At 44.1% G+C, this 15,072-nt stretch overlaps 1 protein-coding gene across 9 annotated transcripts in view; it reads right to left on the bottom strand.

The window, feature by feature from the left end:
- Positions 1-15,072, bottom strand: part of stpg2 (sperm-tail PG-rich repeat containing 2) — a 751,871-nt gene that overhangs the window by 568,384 nt on the left and 168,415 nt on the right. For all 9 annotated transcript variants that reach the window (XR_010017760.1, XR_010017759.1, XM_063046887.1 and 6 more), the window contains one exon: positions 7,270-7,356. Coding sequence is in view for 7 of the 9 variants with exons in the window: in XM_063046887.1 (XP_062902957.1) it covers positions 7,270-7,356 (87 nt within the window). In the remaining 2 variants the exon portion in view is untranslated. The remainder of the gene's footprint in view (positions 1-7,269; positions 7,357-15,072) is intronic.

A 15,072-nucleotide genomic window follows, 5' to 3' on the forward strand; every position in this document is an offset into this window, starting at 1 on the left:
ATCAATGTGGTGATTGTGTTGCTATACTGAGGTAGTAATTGGGGTTGTGCAGGTTGGTTCAAGGACTGAATGGTTGAAGGGATATAGCTGTTCTTGAACCTGATGGTGTGAGACCTCAGGCATCCGTACCTCCTGCCTGATGGTGGCTGCAAAGAAGATGGCATGCCCGGATAATGGTGATCTTTGATAATAGATGTTGACTCCTTGAGGCAGCGCCTCCTGCAGATACTACCGATGGTGAATCATTGCAATCAGCTTTTTCTTGTAATTGTCAGATTTATTTCATTGAACTTAAATCTCATAGCTGCTATAGTGAGACTCAAACTCACGTTTGTGGTTCAACATCAGGATTTTGCACTGCTGGCCCTGTAACTTATCCGGGGTACAGCATGATATCCTTTTCTCCCCTACAGGTGCAATTTCTATGAGGCATAAATTAATCTATCTTGTGTTTCCTTATGGTGGAGACTGCCTTTATACTAAAAAGCAAGCATGTACTGATAACCCTCTTGCAATGCTTGTTGCAATAGATACCGATCAGGTCACTATGGACAACACTTCTATACTATTTTCAGGTAGTGCCTTGAATTATTTTTACACATATTTTGGAGGCAAAATGCTTAAACCCTTCAGTTATGAGATGTCAGGCCCGATATTAGGGTGTCAGCCTGGGGAGATGTATCAATTTCCCACATAAATTACGATAACTTTTTCCTCTTTTGTAAATCTAGTCACATTTAATAGTTTGATGGTGCTTGCAAAATAATGAATATAGATGTATGATCTGGCTCTGAATATATTTTACAAGTGATTCCTTGCCTTGATAACACTTGTAGATTGATGGGAAAATTATTTCAACCACTCTCAAAGAACCCAAACTGTTTAATTCTGTTTATACCTTGCCTATACATTTCCCCATTGCACTTCCTACAAGGATTCTATTCCAGTCTCATAGTTTCCCAGGCTTACTGCTCAGATGATGAGAATATCTCAACTGCTGTCTGTTCAGATGATGTAGCTTTCCAGGACAATGCTTCTGAAATGTTTTCTTTTTTTAGCTTTCTTACCACCGTAGTTAACAAGATTCTCCACTGTGCCTGCTTTACTTCACACATTTCTGCTCTCAATCTCTCTCTCTCTTCCCAGACAGAGCAATTGCAGGATTCCCTCTGTACTCACTTTCCAACCCATCAAATTCCACAATCAATGGATTCTTTCTCTCCTTCATGACATATCTTCTCCTTCCATCCCCTTGACCAAATCAACGAGACTATTCCCTGCACAACTACCTGGTTTGTTCTTCCACCTCTACCAACAACTCCCCTTTTCATGGCATCTTTCTGTGCAGCCACAGAAAATTCAGTCCCTATCCCTTAACCTCACCTCTTCCCAAAATCCAGATTCAAAAATAATCTTTCAAGAGAAGCGGCAATTTACTTGGACTTCTTCCAGCTAATTGGATTGCACTCAGTTCTCACAATGTGACCTACAGCTGATAATCTATGCATATACTGGGCAGAACAACTCCATTGTCTCTGCAGGGGTGACACTGAGCCTCAAGTTGCCTGTCCTTAAAATTCCCCATCTCATTCCCACTATAAGCTCTCTGACTCCTAACTATTCCATCATAGATCAGCATAAGCTCAAGAGACAGCGCCTCATCTTCCATCTGGGACTCAATATTAAGTTTAACAATTTCAGATAACAAGCCTTTCCTGTTTGTGTCAGAAGGAGCCTGTTCTGATTAATGAACTTCATCTTTCCTTCTCTAATCTCTTGCTGATCTGCTGGGTATTTCCTTCTTTCTCTTTGATTTCAGACTTCAGCAATTGCACTCTTCCACTATTTTTCTTCTCTCTGCTGCCCTCTTTCATCTCTGTTTATAGAAGTACACCTGACAAAAGTAACATTCACTTCCTTCTCTTGGATTGTACCATAGTTGTATGTCCACAGATGGCTCTGGACACCAAGTCATCAGGTATATTTAAAGAGGTTGATGATAGATTCTTTATTATTAACGGCATCAATGGTTACGGGGAGGAGGAAGGAGAACGGGGTTGAGACACAAAAAGGGACAGATTCGCTAAAGCAGGACACACATGACACCACGAGGTAACGAGACCCTGGAACCGGTGCCCCCCCACCCCCCGCAAGTCGGCGGGAGTCGTTTGGAAGGTTGGTTGCGGAACCAAGCCATAGACGCACAGGGTGGAAAGGTACGATCAGCGGGAACCTGGTGTGTGTCCACCCTTGCTTGGGTGCCAGGTTCACTGCACAGGATCAACCGCATCTGGAGGAGGGGTCACAGTCGGTGACCTCAGGTGACATCACAAAGGACTCGCCCGAAAGCTGCTTGTGAGCAATATCGCAGGTCTGTGTGTGGAAGCCGTTTTGAATGATCATTCGTTCTTGTTCTCTCTCTCCTTCCCCTCACATTGTCCATCGCCACGGCAACGATTACTGCGAACTGAACTAAATTGGACTGAACTTTGCGTCACTTTGAAATTGGTCATTTACCCCTAGACAACGATAGAGCTTGATTGATCCTGTTATCTTAATTTTGTGCACATGTGTGTTTATCATTGCTGAACTATTGCATTTATTATCCTTTCGATTACTGTGTTGCTTGTTTCTTTAATAAAACTTTCTTAGTTCTAGTAATCCAGACTCCAACTGAGTGATCCATTTCTGCTGGTTTGGCAACCCAGTTACGGGGTACGTAACACCACCGACTCAACCTTGAGGTTAACCTTTAGGGTATCCTGCACAAGGACTCCCAAGTCCCTTTGCTTCTCTGCAATTTGAATTCTCTCCCCGTCTAAATAATAGTCTGCCCATTTATTTCTTCTACCAAAGTGCACGACCATACACTTTCCAACATTGTATTTCATTTGACCCTTCTTTGCCCATTCCCCTAAACTATCTAAGACTCTCTGCAGGCTCTCTGTTTCCTCAACACTACCCACTCCTCCATCTCTGTATCATCAGCAAATTTAGCCACAAATCCATTAATCCCATAGTCCAAATCATTGACATACACTGTAAAAAGCAGCTGTCCCAACACCGACCCCTGTAGAACTCCACTGGTAACTGACAGCCAGACAGAATAGGATCCCTTTATTCCCACTCTCTGCTTTCTGCCGATCAACCAATGCTCCACCCATGCAAGTAACTTCCCTGTAATTCCATGGGTTCTTATCTTGCTAAGTCCCGCTTGGTGGCACAATAATATCAGTGCTGGACTCCGGAGTGAAGGTTCCTAAGTTTGAATCCAAGTCCGGTGAAGCAACGAGCTAGCAACTCAGCCTCGTAAAAACAAGAACAGCTTGCTACGGAAACACCGTCATGACGGTACCCCGATAACTCCACTGCTGAGTTAAGGGCTATTCTTCTTCTTATCTTGCTAAGCAGCCTCCTGTGCAGCACCTTGTCAAAGGCCTTCTGAAAATCCAAGTACACCACATCCACTGCATCTCCTTTGTCTACCCTGCTTGTAGTTTCCTCAGACAACTGCAGTAGGTTAGTCAGACACAATTTTCCTTTCAGGAAACCATGATGACTTTGATCTATCTTGTCATGTGCCTCCAGGTACTCCGTAATCTCATCCTTAACAATTGATTGCAACAACTTCCCAACTGCTAATGTCAGGCTAACACTGATGTCAGACCTGGTAAGGAGGGTCCAATGCATGGGTTGTAGAATCAGCCAGCTCCTTCACAGGAGCAACCATTGACATCATCAAGAACATCTTCAGGAGACAGTGCTTCAAAAGATGGCATCCATCACTAAGGACGTCCACCACCTGCAACATACACTTTTCTCATTTCTACCATTGGGGAGGAGGTACAGGAACCTGAAGACCCACACTCAGTAATTTAGAAACAACCTCTAACAGGAACCCATGAATACCATCTTGATATTCCTATAGAAACATAAAAAACAGTATTGGCCCTTCAGCCCACAAAGCTGTGCCAAACATGTCCTTACCTTAGAACTACCTACACTTACCAATAGTCCTCGACTTTTCTAAGCTCCATGTACCCATCCAGGAGTCTATTAAAAGACCCTATCATTTTCACCTCCACCACGGCCGCCGGGAGCTCATTCCACGCACTCACCACTCTCTGCGTAAAAAACTTAGCCCTGACATCTCCTCTGTACCTACTTCCAAGCACCTTAAAACTATGCCCTCTCGTGCTAGCCATTTCAGCCCTGGGAAAAAGCCTCTGACTATCCACTCGATCAATGTCTCTCATCATCTTATACACCTCCATCAGGTCACCTCTCATCCTCCGTCACTCCAAAGAGAAAAGGCTGAATTCACTCAACCCATTCTCATAAGGCATGCTCCCCAATCCAGGCAACATCCTTGTAAATCTCCTCTGTACCCTTTCTGTGGTTTCCACATCCTTCCTGTAGTGAGGTGACCAGAAATGAGCACAGTACTCCAAGTGGGGTCTGAGCAGGATCCTATATAGCTGCAACATTACCTCTCGGCTCTTAAACTCAATCCCATGATTGATGAAGGCCAATGCACCATATGCCTTCTTAACTACAGAGACAACCTGCGCAGCTGCTTTGAGTGTCCTATGGACTCGGACCCCAAGATCCCTCTGATCCTCCACACTGCCAAGAGTCTTACCATTAATGCTATATTCTGCCATCATATTTGACCTACCAAAATGAACCATCTCACACTTATCTGGGTTGAACTCCATCTGCCACTTCTCAGCCCAGTTTTGCATCTTATCAATGTCCCGCTGTAACCTCTGACAGCCCTCCACACTATCCACAACACCCTCAACCTTTGTGTCATCAGCAAATTTACTAACCCAATCCTCCACTTCCTCAACCAGGTCATTTATAAAAATCACGAAGAGTAAGGGTCCCAGAACAGATCCCTGAGGCACACCACTGGTCACCGGCCACCATGCAGAATATGACCCATCTACAACCTCCTTTTGCCTTCTGTGGGCAAACCAGTTCTGGATCCACAAAGCAATGTCCCCTTGGATCCCATGCCTTCTTACTTCCTTAATAACCCTTGCATGGGGTACCATATCAAATACATTGCTAAAATCCATATACACTACATATACGGCTCTACCTTCATCAATGTATTTAGTCACATCCTCAAAAAATTCAATCAGGCTCGCAAGGCACGACCTGCCTTTGACAAAGCCAAGCTGACTATTCCTAATTATATTATGCCTTTCCAAATGTTCATAAATCCTGCCTCTCAGGATCTTCTCCATCAACTTCCCAACCACTGAAGTAAGACTCACTGGTCTATAATTTCCTGTCCCTACTCCCTTTCTTGAACAAGGGAACAACATCCACAACCCTCCAATCCTCCGGAACCTCTCCCATCCTCATTAATGATGCAAAGATCATCACCAGAGGCTCAGCAATCTCCTCCCTTGCTTCCCACAGTAGCCTGGGGTACATCCCGTATGATCCCTGTGACTTATCCAACATGATGCTTTCCAAAAGCTCCAGCACATCCTCTTCCTTAATATCTACGTGCTCAAGCTTTTCAGCACGCAGCAAGTCATCCCTACAATTGCCAAGATCCTTTTCCGTAGTAAATACTGAAGCAAAGTATCCATTAAGAACCTCTGTTGTTTCCTCCGGTTCCATACACGCTTTTCCACTGTCACACTTGATTGGTCCTATTCTCTGACATCTTATCCTCTTGCTCTTCACATACTTGCAGAATGCCTTGGGGTTTTCCTTAATCTTGTCTGCCAAGGCCTTCGCATGGCTCCTTCTGGCTCTCCTAATTTCATTCTTAAGCTCCTTCCTGCTAGCCTTATAATCTTCCAGCTCTCTATCATTATCTAGTTTTTTGAACCTTTCATAAGCTCTTCTTTTCTTCTTGACTAGATTTACTACAGCCTTTCTACACCACAGTTCCTGTACCCTACCATCCTTTCCATCTCATTGGAACGTACATACGCAGAACCCCACGCAAATATCCCCTGAACGTTTGCCACATTTCTTCCGTACCTTTCCCTGAGAACATCTGTTTCCAATTTATGCTTCCAAGTTCCTGCCTGATAGCCTCATATTTCCCCTTACTCCAATTAAACATTTCCCTAACTTCTCTGTTCCTAACACTCTCCAATGCTATGGAAACAGAGATAGAATTGTGATCACTATCTGCAAAATGCTCTCCCACTGAGAGACCTGACACCTGACCGGGTTCATTTCCCAATACCAGATCAAGTACAGCCTCTCCTCTTGTGGGCTTATCTACATATTGTGTCAAGAAACCTTCCTGAACACACCTAACAAACTACACCCCATTCAAAACCCTCATCTATAGAGATGCCAATCAATATTTGGGAAATTAAAATCTCCCACCACAACAATCCTGTTATTATTATTCCTTTCCAGAATCTGTCTCCCTATCTGCTCCTCGGTGTCCCTGTTACTATTGGGTGGTCTATAAAAAACACCCAGTAGAGTTATTGACCCCTTCCTATTCCTAACTTCCACCCAGAGGTGTCATAGACAACCCCTCCATGACTTCCTCCATTTCTGCAGCAACGACACTATTTCTGATCAACAGTGCGACCCTCCCTCCCTGTCCTTTCTGAAACATCTAAAGCCTGGCACTTGAAGTAGCCGTCTCTGCCCTTGCACAATCCAAGTCTCTGTAATGGCCACAACATCATAGCTCCAAGTGCTGATCCACGCTCTAAGCTCATCCACTTTATTCATAATACTCCTCGCATTAAAGTAGACACATCTCAAACCTTCGGTCTGAGTGGGTCCTTTCTCTATCACCTGCCTACCCTCCCTTTCGCATTGTCTCCATACTTTCTCTATTTGTGAGCCAACCTCCCTTTCCTGCATCACTTCAGTTCAGTTCCCAGCCCCCCCCCCAGCAACTCTAGTTTAAACTCTCCCTAATAGTCTTAGCAAACCTCCCCTATATTTGTGTATTATTCATTTGTTTTTGTAATTGTATGCCTTTGCACTGTACAGCTGCCACAAAAAAAATCCATCATATAAATCAGTGATAATAAACCTGTTTCTGATTCTGACTGTCTGTCACTCTACAGGTGATGCCTAACCTGCTGAGTGTTTCCAGAATTATCTGTATTTATCTTGGAATTCTATCTTCCATAACTTGTTTGTCATATATGATTGGCATTCTTTTTGAAAAAATCAGAACTATGGTTCTTCTGACTGAGGTAGAGACATTTTTATGGAGACATGGATTGAAGTGAGAATGGAAAGGTGTCAGATCTTCTTTTTTACCTGAGCTCCTGAAGCAGGCATCCTTTCTGTCAACGAAGCAAAGGATGAGCTTCTATGTTTCGTGTAGTTGTTCTTTATCTCCCTAATCTGTGTAAATAAGTAGAAGGACAGAGTCATTTTTAGCCACTTTGTATGCATTGTAACATTTCCCCACTACATCCTGATGTGACAGTAAAATACTTTGCTCAAGTCAAAACACGGGGAAAACTTAAGTATTTCACCCTCAAGTGCCCAGAAGGATCAGCTAGAAAAATGGGCTGAAAATTGGCAGAAGGAATTTAATGCAAGGATTTGCACTCGGTACGACCAACCGGGATAGGTCTTACACAGTGACGACACACACAAAATGTGTTTTGCGGGTCAGGCAGCATCTATGGAAAGAAGCACAGTCGACGTTTCGGGCCGAAACCCTTCAGCAGGACTGGAGAGAAAATGCTGAAGAGTAGGTTTGAAAGGTGGGGGGAGGGGAGAGAGAAACGCCAGGCGATAGGTGAAACTGGGAGAGGGAGGGGTGAAGCAGAGTGCTAGAAAGTTGATTGGTGAAAGAGACAGAAGGCCATGGAAAAAAGCAGAAAAGGGATGGGAGAGGAGCACCAGAGGGAGGTGATGGACAAGCTAGGGGATAACATGAGAAATGAACAAGGGGATGGGAAATGGTGAAGGGGGAAGGGGAGGAATTACAGCAAGTTTGAGAAATCGATGATTATGCCATCAGGTTGGAGGCTACCCAAATGGAATATGAGGTGTTCTTCCTCCAACCTAAGGGTGGTCTTATCATGACAGTGGAGGAGGCCATGATGGACATATCAGAATGGGAATGGGAAGTGGAATTAAAATTGGTGGCTACTGGGAGATTCCGCTTGTTCTGGCAGATGGAACATAGATGCTCAGCGAAACAGTCACCAAATCAATGTCAGGTCTCACAGATATACAAGAGGCCACACTGGAACCACCGAACACAGTATATGATCTCAGTAGACTCACAGGTGAAGTGTTGCCTCACCTGGAAGGACTGTTTGGGGCCCTGAATAGTAGTGAGAGAGGAGGTGTAGGGGCAGGTGTAGCACTTGTTCTGCTTTCAAGGGTAAGTGGCAGGAGGGAGATCAGTGGAGAGGGCCGAATGGATAAGGGAGTCGCATACAGAGCGATCCCTGCGGAAAGCAGAAAGTGGGGGGGGGGGGGGGTAGGGAAAGATGTGTTTGCCGGTGGAGTCCAGTTTGAGGTGACAGAAATTTCAGAGAATTATGTGCTGGGCGCGGAGGCTGGTGGGGTGGTAGGTGAGGACAAGAGGAACCCTATCCCTGGTAGTGTGGCGGGAGGATGGGGTAAGAACAGATGTGTGTGAAATGGAAGAGATGCGGTTGAGGGCAGCGTTGATGGTGGAGGAAGGGAAGCCCCTTTCTTTGAAAAAGGAAGACATCTTCTTCGTTCAGCTGGAGGTGGCAGAAGTTTCAGAGCACTATGTGCTGCATGCAGAGGCTGGTGGGGTGGTAGGTGAGGACAAGAGGAACCACCAAACACATCTTTCAGATGCTTCTTAAATGTTGCAGGAGTAACTTCCACCACCCCCTTGGGCAGTACAGTATGTCCCAGATTTCAACCACCCTCTAGTTGGATCCTCAGATTCGCTTCCACAACTTCTATAAACTGATGCCCTCTTCAATGGGGGATAAGGTTTGTAAGATCACCTGATCTTCCCTCTCCTAGGCCTCGAGCTTTTCTCCTGGCTCCCTGGCCCTCCTTTTGATTATTTATGGAAGTAATAGAAAGTAAATTTTGCTTTTCTGCAATTTTTTATGTCTTCTCTACAACTCAACAGCAATATTTAAAGTCAATCCATAGCTTAATAGAGCCTATGACATGGTCTCACGCATCACCCGTCTTTTGCTCAAAGCCTCACAATTTTTGGTTATCTTAACCTCAGATATAAAATCATCAATTGAACAAGCATATTTTATTGTTCATAGAAAACAGTTCCAAACTTCTACAACCCCTCCTGTGAATTAATTTTACTTACAGTATTTGACCACTTCCCCAACTTTTAGACTCTCCTATCTGTAGAGATTATTTCTCTCTATATAATGCATCAGTTCCTCTTAAATCTTCTAAATTCCAATTATTTCATCAGACTTCAATGGAGGTGTTCAGTAGAATTTCCTGCCTTATTGAGTTGTATGGTGAATGAAGATGGGTAAAATTATGGCTCTGCCAACATTACCAACATTCCTAGGATAAGGAACGGCTCCCCTCCAAATACCCGACAAACCATCATCTTCCTGAAACCCCAAGACCCCACTATCAGTAACTGCAAGACTGACAGGCTCATCATTGTGGTGCTTAGTGTTCTCTCTTTCCACTGCAGGAATTAAAAAGCTGTCATTAAGTTGGGTTTTGTAAAGTGTCAACCTTGCTCAGGACAGAGGTTATGTAACTATGTACCGTATACTGTACTTACTGATGCAGGCAGATCGCATTTCGATCATTCCATAATGGACTTGATAATCAACGCAGTTTCCTCCCAGTCACATTTATCAATATTATGATGACCAACAACTTTTCCCGCTGTGCAGCATTAAGACACTTAGTAGTGAGTTATAACTTTATTTCCATAAAAAGTGCATTAGCAGTGAGTATCATGGTTTAATGAAGGCACAAACCATAGCTATAACACCACATCCTCCAGAGTTTTGAAGGGCATAGTGCACCATTACCTCTTTGCAGTGTACTTTTTGCTCATAGATCAGCTTTCGCACGGGAGTACAATAGATCAACCAGAAGTCAATTGCAGCCATTAATTGTCTGTTAAAATATTATCTCACATCTGTTGTGCCATTGATTCTTCCATATCCACAAATCTATTTTGTCGCTGAATCACTCAGCCCCCTTCTTTCTTTAAATCAACATTACCCGTCTCACTTTTAGTCCCATATCTCAATAGGGCAAAATAATATAAACCTGTTAACATGTTACATAAACATGGCTTATTTCCAGACTTATGAAGTTGAGATGGAGAAATAATTGAATTAATCCATTAGCAATTCGGTAAATTGGCCTATTCACCTGTACCAAGGTACAGTGAAAAACCTCTGTTACATACTGTTCATACAGATTATTTCATTATAACAGTGCACAGAGATAGTAGAAGGGAAAACAATAACAACACAGAATAAAATGTTGCATTATCAGAAAAAGTTCAATGCTGGTAGATGAAAAGGTGCAAGTTCAAAACCATATAGACTGCAAGGTCAAAAGTTGTTCTTATCATACTAGGGAACCATTCAATAATCTTCTACGAGCAGGTAGAGGCTGTCCTAGGCCCAGACGGTCCGTGCTTTCAGGCTTTTGTAGCTTCTGATCGGTGGGAGAGGGGAGAAGAGAGAAATCCCGGGTGGGAAGTGTCTTTGATTATGCTAGCTTCTTTACCGAGGATGCAAGAATTGTAGACAGATTCCATGTGGAGGAGGCTGGTAGCTGTGATGTGTCCACAACTCTACAGTTTCTTGCCTTCACAGGCAGAGCAGTTGTAATACCAAGTCATGATGCATCCGGGTGGGGGGCTTCCTATGGTGCGGGATAAATATTATGGAATCGCAGAACTGGTGAAAATACTGGAAACATTATGGTAACAATATCAACAACAAAATACTCCACAGAAGTGAAGAAAGAGCTGAACAAACATGACCTGGCACGGACCTCCCACAGTCTCAGCTCACCCTAAGGCTTTGTACAAAAATGTGTACTCAAAAAAACAATGAAGGGAGGGAGGAGAAGATGGCGGCGCAACACAGCGCGCAGCGGCCACTCCGGTAATGAATATCTGTTATCTGTCAAGTAGGGTGCCGAGCACAATCCTGATTTGATGGAGACAGACGTGAGAGAACGGAGGAACATCTGGTGAAACTTCTGAAATGCCTGTTTCGCTGCCACTGCTACTGTGTGATCCAGAATCTCCAGAGGAGAAGACCCCAAGTCCTCGGCTTTGCTTGTTGCTCGGCGGCCGGGGCGGGTCAAAGCGCTCGGCAGAGATGGTGCTCGGTGCTTGGTGTTGGAGGGCTGGTCGGAGGCTCGAAGTTTTTGGACGGACTCAAAGTCGGCTGCGGTCGGGTGCTGCCAATGCATCGGCAAGTATTTACCGCTTCCGTTTGCGTGAGATGATGGGGCTATCGGGACTTGAGACTTTCTTTTACCATGCCCAAGGTCTGCTCTTTATCAAATTTCGGTATGTCCTGTGTTTCTGTGATATCTTTCTGGAGGAACATTGTATCATTTTTTAATGCATGCATCTCTAAATGACAAAAACGAGGACTGTGTGTCCTCATAATCTAATCTAACCTACTCAGGAAGGGTCCCAGCCTGAAACGTCAATTGTTTATTCATTTCAATAGATGCTGCCTGACCAGCTGAGTTCCTCCAGCATTTTGTCTGTGTACTTTGATAATTGTCTTTCTCCTAAGCACTTGAAGAATTGTGTAGTGTTTTAGCCATTCTGTTATAGGAAAGATGTCATTGAACAATGCAGAAAAGATTTATAAAGGATATTTCCTGCACTTGGGAGCCTAAGTTACAAGGAGAGGTTGCATAGACTAGGACTTTGTTCCCTGGAATGTAGGAGAATGTAGGTGACCTGATAGAGGTACATAAGATCATGAGCTGCATAGACAGGCTGAAAGTACCTAGTCTTTCTCCCAGGGATGGGGTGCTAAAAACAAGAGGTCATCAGCTTTAGATGAGAAGCATGGGATCTAAATGGGTCATCGGGGCACTTTCCTTAAGCAGAAGGTGTTGTGTGTTTGGAATGAGCAGCCAGAAGTATTGGTTGAGGCGAGCATATTAACAAAATATAAAACAATCTACATGGATAGGATAGGTTTAGAGTGCCAAGAGTCAAATACGGGCAAATGGGAAACATGATCAGTATGGACAGGTTGAGCTAAGTTGTTCCATGCCATATGATTCTATGACTCCATGATGCACAGTTATAATTGCAAAGTTGGAAATGGTGTCTCCTATCTACAGGCACAGCAAGCACCCACACGTGGTAATCTGCTGCTCTGGTATTCTTTGAGGGATCCTTACAGTCCAGGATATTGGAGAATTTCTCTGGAAACAATATCACATAATTGTCTTATTGACATGTCCATCAGCACTACACAGAAGTGGTTCTTAAACTTACAGCTGACACATACTGTCTAATACCAGAGGACATGGATTTAAGGGATTTAAGTGAGAGGCAGTACATTAAAGGGAGACGTCCAGACAATTTTTTAAAAATTATTTACACAGGGAGTAATGGGCTCCTGGATTGTGCTGCCTGCCAGGGCTTGCAGTGAAGGCAAATATGATTTTTGTTTTTGGAAATAGAATTAGTTTATTATTATATGTCATCACAAGGTACAGTGAAGAACTTGTTTTGCCTGTTATCCATACAGATAATTTCATTACAACAGTGGATTGAGGTAGCACAAGGAAAACAATAACAGAATGCAGAATAAAATAATGCAGTTACAGAAAAAAAAAGTGCAGTGCAGGCAGATAGTAAGTTGTAAAGCTATAACGAGGTAGATAGCGAGGATAAAGATGTTTAAGCGACTCTTAGCTAGGCTTATGAATGTGCAGACAATGGAAGGATATGAACCTTGTGTATGCAAAAGTGATCAATTTTGTTGTGTTTAATTACTAATTAAATGTTTAATTGTGCCATCTTCCTAGACCTACACTCATCTCTGCAGTACCTGGACGGTAAAGACACCTGCATTATACTCCATGATTCTAAACATGCATTATCTTCTCTGTTACGTACCCCGTAACTGGGTTGCCAAACCAGCAGAAATGGATCACTCAGTTGGAGTCTGGATTACTAGAACTAAGAAAGTTTTATTAAAGAAACAAGCAACACAGTACTCTAATCAAAAGGATAATAAATGCAACAGTTCAGCAATGATAAACATACATGTACACAGAATTAAGATAACAGGATCAATCAAGCTCTATCGTTGTCTAGGGGTAAATGACCAGTTTCAAAGTGACGCAAAGTTCAGTTCAATTTAGTTCAGTTCGCAGTAATCGCTGCCGTGGCGATGGACAGTGGGGGGAAGGAGAGAGAGAGCAAAACGAATGAATATTCAACACAGCTTCCAGACAGACCTTCGCAGTCAGCTTTCGGGCGAGTCCTTTGTGATGTCATCTGAGGTCACCGACCATGACCCCTCCGTTTCCAGATACGATCATTTCTCTGCGGTGAACCCAGCACCCAGGCAAGGGTGGACACACACCAGGTTCCCGCCGATCGTGCCTTTCCACCCTGTGCGTCCATGGCCCGATACTTCCCACCGACTTGTGAGAGACGCACCGCTTCCAGGGTCTTGTTACCTCAGGTGTCGTGTGTGTCTTGCCTTAGCGAACCTGTCCCTTTTTATCCCCCTGCTGGGGTATCGCCTGTCCATCACTTCAAACAGTTCAGGGTTCAAAGGGGGAGCCGATCTTGACAGCTCTCTTTCCTTCATTAACATCTCCAAATGCTGCTTCATTGTTTTCCTTATCTCTCTCTCTCCTGAAGACAGGTGGCAGACCAACTGCTGATTCCACTCGTGCCAGCCCAGGTCAGCTATATCTTAATCTATGTGTATTCTTGTCACATCTCAAACTGGCTAATAAATTATAAGCTTAGGTCAGTAATGAAATGTCATTTGGACTAACATGGTAGCCTTTAACATACAGTATAATCCTACTATAAAAAAATCAGTGTATGTAAGTTACTTGTACATTATGTTTATAGGATTGCTTTTATATTTATTGTGTTTTTTATGCTTATTATGTTTTTTTATGCTGCATCAGATCAGGAGTAACAATCCTCCTTTCATGATGATAAAGCAGATATATAAATGGTCAATTTTTAATGCATCATCAAAGTCAGGACCAAAATTTATTGCCCATCCATAACTAGTGAAGATGTTGCTGAACTGCATCATCACAGAGGCACCTGCAGCAGGGTGCTATCACGGGGTTAATGCAGAATATTAGCCTCTACAATCCTTGACATGATGCTGAGTTACATAAATTGAGATAGGAGACATGGGCCTCTCAGCTGACCCTAGCCTAAGGCTCAGTTGGTTGCCATTCTTGTAAATCATCATTATCCTATGACTTTCGGTAAATAGGAAGGGAAGATTTCTTTTGGCTGAGAGATCAACAAAAGAGCTTAGGTTTAAGGAAACCCACAACAGGGAAAGAGGAAAGTTGAGGGGGAAAAAATAAAATCTTTTCTTCAAAAACTGTCATAAGGGCATGCCTGGGAACGGACCAAAGTGCAAGACACAGACACTGAAGTACTAGGGACAGGACTAGGATTCAGGGCGATGGCAAGGACATGAACAGGAAAACCAGGAACCTGGAACAGGACTGGACAAAAGAGCTAGGAGCCCGGGCTTGGACTCCGAGCCAGATACTGGACAAGGACCCAGTACTTGGGTCTTGCCTCTGGCTCGGACCCCAGAACTAGGCAAGGACGAGGCTTGGCAGGCAGGCAGGACGAGGCAGAAATCTACAGGCTTGAAGCTTGAGGGCTTGGCTTGGCTTGGCAAGAGGCTAGAGACTTGGCTTGGCTTGGCTTGGCAGGATGCTGGAGGCAGGAGACGAGGCGAGGCTGGAGGCTGGAGACTTGAGGCGAGGCGAGGCTGGAGGCAGGAGACTTGAGGCGAGGCGAGGCTGGAGGCAGGAGACTTGAGGCGAGGCGAGGCTGGAGGCAGGAGACTTGAGGCGAGGCGAGGCGGGAGGCTGGAGGCAGGAGACGAGGCGAGGCGAGGC

This window comes from Mobula hypostoma, chromosome 4, assembly GCF_963921235.1.
Source record: "Mobula hypostoma chromosome 4, sMobHyp1.1, whole genome shotgun sequence".
NCBI lineage: Eukaryota > Metazoa > Chordata > Chondrichthyes > Myliobatiformes > Myliobatidae > Mobula > Mobula hypostoma.